Raw genomic sequence first — 6,756 nt, 5'->3', positions numbered from 1 at the left:
CCGAGATGAATTACATACTCGGCCTACTCTCTACCGAGCTATACGAAATTTTCTTAGAGTTGGACCAAACAGTGGGCCGACAAAAGGGTTTAAATAACCTAGTTTTGGGCCGCCTGGGCTCTAGTTCATTCAGTAGTGAGTCGGTTAAAAGATCATTAGTGGACTGGAGTGACTGCAGTAAGAGGGGTGAGCTAGGTTCAGCTCGGCACCTTATCAGTTAGTAGCTTGGTTTGCTGCCATAAGAACCGAGGTACAAGGTTTTGACCATCTCACTTGGCTGGTAGTGAGTAGGGTGTTATCAGGATATCCATTATCTTGTGGAAAAGTGATTCCTAGAAGGGCTATGATAAGAAGAGTTAGAGTCTTACTAGGAATGTGTCTGGTGGAATTTATAAAAACTCATAACAGAACCTATGGACATGTATTGTAATTCTTATTCTCAAATACACAGAGCTTATTGTCTATTGTCTACTTATTAACTTCGGCATCGAAGGGGTTTCTGGCACACATCCGCCAGCTAGCTCACATTTTTGTTTTCAGGTAGCAAAGCGATGACATGTGGAGGAGTGCAAACTTGGTCAACAAGATTATACAAGAAGATTATTCTGTACTCGTACAATACTCATAAATTTTGTTAGCTTTAAGCAAGTTTCCGACTACTTCAAATTTTATTAACTTTTACATTTTAAGAGTCGCTTAAAATTTTAATCGTATAATCTTGATTTTCAAATAAATTTAATTCACTTGATATATTCATTTTGAAGTGATAAATTTAGTTATCAAACACCATCTTGGTACAACTCTACTTTATGTTGATTTTGAATTTGATGGTCTTATAGCTTCTTTAATGATATGGTAAAAAAGATAGGACGTGATTTCTCCCAGTTCAAATCATGATCTAGAAAGTGTTGTTCAGACCTATAAAGTTCACTACAAGTTTTGTTTCAATGATTAAAAACATTTATTTTGTTGGACTCTATATATATCATCCACACACAAAAATTAGTTGATCCGATAATAGTATTCTATTCAATTTATCGCATTTATTTCTAAAAAAAAAATGGATAAAAAGTGTGTTTTTTAAAATAAACTACCAATTTTGTTTTAGTGAAAAATGCAATAAATTGAATAGGTTACAATATCGACCTTTTTTTTTTTTGTAGATGATATACACGAAAAATCCTAAATTATCAAAACGAGACTGTGATAGACCCCATTTGCCCAAACAACTCTTTAATCTAGATCATAGACTGGAGGGGAGTCCAGTCCAAAAACATATTACTATTAAAAAATAGCATGAAGCTAAATTTAAGCTCCTCAAAGGCTAGCTAAATATTGTACTATATTTTATAATTGTTAAACTTTGTTCCAAATTCAGCACAAGGTTTAGATATAATTACGTTCCGTTTGTTTGGCCAACATTTTTATTTTTTATTTTTTGCATTTTCTAACATTTGGTATGACCAAAAAAATGAAAGTTAACATAAAATATTTTTCATAGTCAACGAAAAACAAACTTATTTGGATAGTTTGAAATGTGAAAAATGTTTTTCAAAGCAAAATTTAATCATTGACACCACATGACCACTCTCACCAACACCGCCAAACCCCTCTCCCCAACCACTAGAATATCAGTTTTAAAGTTACAACCAAACATATGAATACAACTTAAAATTAAACATTTTGTAAGAATACCACTAGAACAATATCTAGCAATTTAACTGTTGAACTATGGAAGGTTTTGCTACACAGCTCCAAAAAGGGTAATTTTATTTACACACCATTTTTACTCTCAATTCACACCATTTTAGGGGGAAAAAAACCCTAAATCTAATCCCTGCGCACCAACCACCACTACTTGCACTAGTTGTCAATAAGCCACATCTTTCTTCTTTAGCTGTTGTCGTGGCTCCGCCACCGCCTACCCAACCCCGTTGCTCCACCACTACCGTTGTCGCCTTTCCAGCCTCATCACTCCTTCATCGCCATCTCAACCTCGTCACTATAGAAACCATCACCAACAATCGACTACTCTATGAGCACCATCATCATGCTTGCAAATCCTAGTGACCCACTACCATCACAAGTTATCCCCAATCGGCGACTAGCCACGGGCAATCTAGAGAGAAAATGAGAGATATATGTTTGAATAAGGAAATGGAAGTGGTGTTGGGAGGGGGCGATGGGGTCGCAAATGGTGGGGGTTGCAATAGTAGTGGTGCAGTGGTGGTAGGGACAATGATGGTGGTAGGGTAGCGGGGGGCGAGTGTTGGTGGCTGAAAGGGCTAAGTATAGGCAACGAGGGAATGGGCTATTGCGATGAGGAGGGGAAGGGTGCCAACTAGCAACTGACAATGACAGTGATTAGGGTTAGGGTTGGCTAGGGAAGATGAGGATAATTTGGTATTATTCAAAAATTGGAGATGTGTATTGTGATAAAATCCAAAGTTTCAATTTGTGTGTAGTATGAATTGAGCAAACAACTAAATAATAGTGTGTATTAAGATGAATAATAATGAGTAAATAAAATTTGCCAGCTCCAAAAACCCCCTGGCAAAATCGCTCCATTAATGCAAATATAAGTTGATTAATTCAAAATTGAGTGACATTGTCTTATTATTGTGTTCACGAGACAAATCAACTGAACAAATGATGGTGAAATAAATAAATGAACTTGTCAAAATTATTACACTTTATGGGTTCAAACATTGCAACTCAGGATCACCTTGAACCATGTCACCGAGAGTTTGGACTAAAGTGTTATTTCTAATTTTTTTTATTTAAATTATTGGAGGGTTTATGTCACACACAATATTTTTTAGAATAGACTTGATTTTTAAAAAAATAAAATAAAAGTGGAATTGACACAATAAGTGGATAATTTTATCCCCATCCTCTTCAAACTTAAAATTAGATTAAGATATTAATTAAAATTAAATTATATTAAATTATAATTAAGGATTGATTTAAAATATAAAATATAAGGATTGATTTAAAATATAATTAAATTAAAGTATAAAATAAATAATAATTTACGATTGATCTAAAATATACTTAAATTAAAATTAGATTAAGATGTTAAGAATTACAATAAATAATTAAGGATTTGGGATTAATTGTGATTTAAAATATAAGTAGATTAAAGAGTTAGACATTTCAATAAATAATTAAGAATTTAGGATTAATTGTGATTTAAAATATATTTAAATTAAAATTAGATTAAAAAATTAAAAATTACAATAAAAAATTAAAAAATTATGATTAATTGTGATTTAATTGAATTAGTGTTAAAAATTATAAATTATGTGTATGAGATAGAAAAGATAAATAAAATAACAAAAAAAAAAGTTTGAGAATATTATAGTCATTTCACATCTATAGTTAATAAAGTTAACAGTAGCATTTTAGCCCAAAATCATATAACGACTTTCTAACTATATTTGAACCATAGGTGGCATAAAGTCCTCCAGTCTCAAACCACAAAGGGTAAAATGAAATTTTTCCATAATTAAAACTAAATTAAATTGTGTCATTTAAAATAAATTTTTAGCTTTCTTAATAATTAAATAAGTCATTACTTTGTAAGTTAAGGTTTTGATATCTTAGGCGAAAGTTAAGTTATAGATCAGTAATTTTCTAAGATGTCAATACTGTAATACTATAAATTTAAAAATTATTCAAAAAAATTAATATATAATTCACATTTATTTTATACATAAATCTCATAATACACACTTTTGTTTGAAATCAAGCTTCTTTTCATTATTAATAATATATAATATATATAATGTATATATTATATTTGTGTGTCATTAGTAGTCATCAGATGCCTTAGATAGTGCAATTTGCTTTAGTTAGTGCCATTTCCTTTCGGCTACTTTTAGTTTTATATGTTGTGCCTTTAATTATGATTGTTGCCTTTCATTATGTTGTCTAGTAGTTTTTTATTATATTGTCTTGCAAATGTTGTATAATCACTCCTATAAAATGGAGTCTCCCCGTAAGGATTAATACAATTGAAAACAAAGAGCCTGTTTGCTCTGTCAATTATTCTCTCCATATTTATTTTTTTCATGGTATCAGAGCAGGTGTAATCCTGTCTCATTATTTTTCGCCCATTTAGTCAGTATTCGAGTTTTTTCTGTTGTTAATTTTTTGTCTCTCTCTTCTACTCAAATCTATCCTTCTATTTCATGACTAAATACGGTCCAGTTTTTGGAATGACTATCAACTCATCCCCTTCTTCTTCTGATATTATCATCTCATCATCTTCATCCTCTCATCAAATGGAAACCTCTCATCTTCCGATCACCGCCCATACACTGAATGGGCAAAATTATTTGCAATGGTCTCAATCCATATTAATGTTTATACGGGGAAAAGAGAAAGATGACTACATCACCGGAGCCTCAGCGCTACCAGAAACCACAGCATCAACCTACAAAAGGTGGATAGCCGAAAATAATATGGTCATGTCGTGGCTCGTCAACTCTATGACCACGGACATTGGCGAAAATTTTCTGTCATGTGATACTGCCAAAGAGATCTGGGACATGGCAAAAGAAACATTTTCGGACAAGGAAAACACATCTGAAATCATCCAGCTTGAAAGCTCCCTCCACAATTTACGTCAAGACAATCTTACGGTAACTGAATATTTCAATACCCTTACTCGTCTATGGCGTCAACTTGATACGTTTGAGGTTCATAACTGGCAGTGTGTTGCTGATGGTTTGTTGTATAAAAAGATTGTCGAAGGGAAGCGTGTGTTTAAATTCTTGTTAGGATTGAACACAAATCTTGATGAGATCAGAGGAAGAATTATGGGAGTAAAACCGCTACCTAGTCTTAGAGAGGCATTCTCTGAAGTCCGTCGCGAAGAAAGTCGGAAAAAACTCATGATGGGATCCCATCAACAACTGAATATGGCAGAAAGCTCGGCTCTTAAGACTCAATTCACTCCTTTTGACAACCGTCAGAAAAATAAAGGAGGTAGGCCTTGGTGTGATCATTGCAGAAAGCCGGGTCACTCGAGAGAAACTTGCTGGAAGATTCATGGAAAGCCAGCAGATTGGAAGCCACGTCAGCCTCTTGAGAAAGAAGGAAAAGGTAATCATGCAGGTACCAATGAACTATCACCACAACCTGAAACAAGCCCTTTCACCAAGGAGAAAATGGAGATGCTCTAGAAACGAATGTCTCCTATTCTACAGTCACAATCTGGTTCGTCTTCCAACCACATCATAGGATCCGGAACCTTGGCTCACAAAGGTAATTCTTTGAACGCCTTTACTGTTAGTAAGAAATGTAAAAAACCTTGGATTGTGGACTCAGGAGCATCTGATCATATGACGGGAGATGCAACACTTTTTGATACATATAGCTCATGTCAAAATAATTTAACGGTCCGAATAGCAGATGGTTCACTATCAAAGGTTGCCGGTACAGGTTCAGTTGTGCTGTCTAGGAATCTTATTCTCAACTCTGTTCTCCTTGTTCCTGACTTGGACTGTAATTTATTGTCAATTAGTAAACTCACTAAGGAAAAGAGGTGTGTTACTAATTTTTTCTCAACTCATTGTGAATTTCAGGATTTGGATTCGGGGAAGACGATTGGCAATGCTGAGGAATGCTCTGGACTCTACATCCTTACGGAACGCCACTATCCACAGGAACAACCTCAAACGGCAATTTGTGGTAGTTCTTTTTCGGTTTCGTGTCAAAATAACGATAGAGCAATTATGTTGTGGCACTATCGCTTAGGTCATCCTAATGTTATGTATCTCAAGCATTTATTTCCTTCATTATTTAATAAAAATCCAAAACCTTTTGATTGTGAGATATGTCAATTTTCTAAACATGTACGGTCCCATTTTCCCATACAATCCTATAAAGCGTCTCGTCCATTCTCACTAATTCATAGTGATATCTGGGGTCCATCCAACATAAAAAATGTAACTGGTACTAGGTGGTTTGTCTCATTCATAGATGATCATACTAGATTAACCTGGATCTTCCTCATGAAAGACAAATTTGAAACAACCCAAATCTTCAAAAATTTTCACATTATGATTCAGACACAATTCCAGTCAAAAATACAAATTCTAAAGTCTGATAATGTTCGGGACTATTTCAACTCCATTCTAGGAGAATTTTTAGCAAAAGAAGGGATAGTTCACTTAAGTTCATGTGTTGACACCCCACAACAAAATGGCATCGCTGAACGAAAAAATAGGCATTTGTTAGATGTTGCCAGATCGCTAATGTTTTCCACAAATGTTCCACAATTCTTCTGGGGGGAAGCTGTTCTTACAGCAGCCTACCTTATTAATAGGATGCCATCTAGGGTACTAAATTTCCAAACCCCTTGTCAACTCCTCCTAAAATCCTTTCCAACTACTCGCCTCATCTCCACCATCCCACCAAAAATTTTCGGGTGCTCTGTCTTTGTTCATATCCATCACCAGTATCGAAGTAAACTTGATCCCAGGTCGCTCAAGTGTATCTTCATTGGGTATTCTTCACATCAAAAAGGGTATAAGTGTTACTCTCCGGTCACAAAGAAATTCTATAATTCCATGGATGTCACATTTTTTGAAACCCAGTCTTACTATCCTAAAATCGTCATTCAGGGGGAGACTCCAACCCAGGAACATCAATTTTGGACCCTTGAGTCATTTAGTGAGCCATCCATCACCACCAAAAATCACACACCTCAAGAGTCATTTAATCAATCTTTACCTGCCGAAAATTCTG

At 34.7% G+C, this 6,756-nt stretch overlaps 1 protein-coding gene across 1 annotated transcript; it reads left to right on the top strand.

Annotated features, from left to right (window-relative positions):
- Positions 1-4,193: 4,193 nt before the first annotated feature.
- On the top strand, positions 4,194-5,189 carry LOC145806783 (uncharacterized). The gene has a single exon (XM_082904594.1). It carries the CDS (start codon positions 4,194-4,196, stop codon positions 5,187-5,189), a length of 996 nt encoding a protein of 331 aa, XP_082760720.1.
- Positions 5,190-6,756: the final 1,567 nt, after the last annotated feature.

This window comes from Camellia sinensis, chromosome 14 (genome assembly GCF_055761805.1).
Source record: "Camellia sinensis isolate YWXY chromosome 14, ASM5576180v1, whole genome shotgun sequence".
NCBI lineage: Eukaryota > Viridiplantae > Streptophyta > Magnoliopsida > Ericales > Theaceae > Camellia > Camellia sinensis.
Note: the sequence above shows the minus strand (reverse complement) of the source record. Positions and strands in the feature narration are given on the sequence as shown.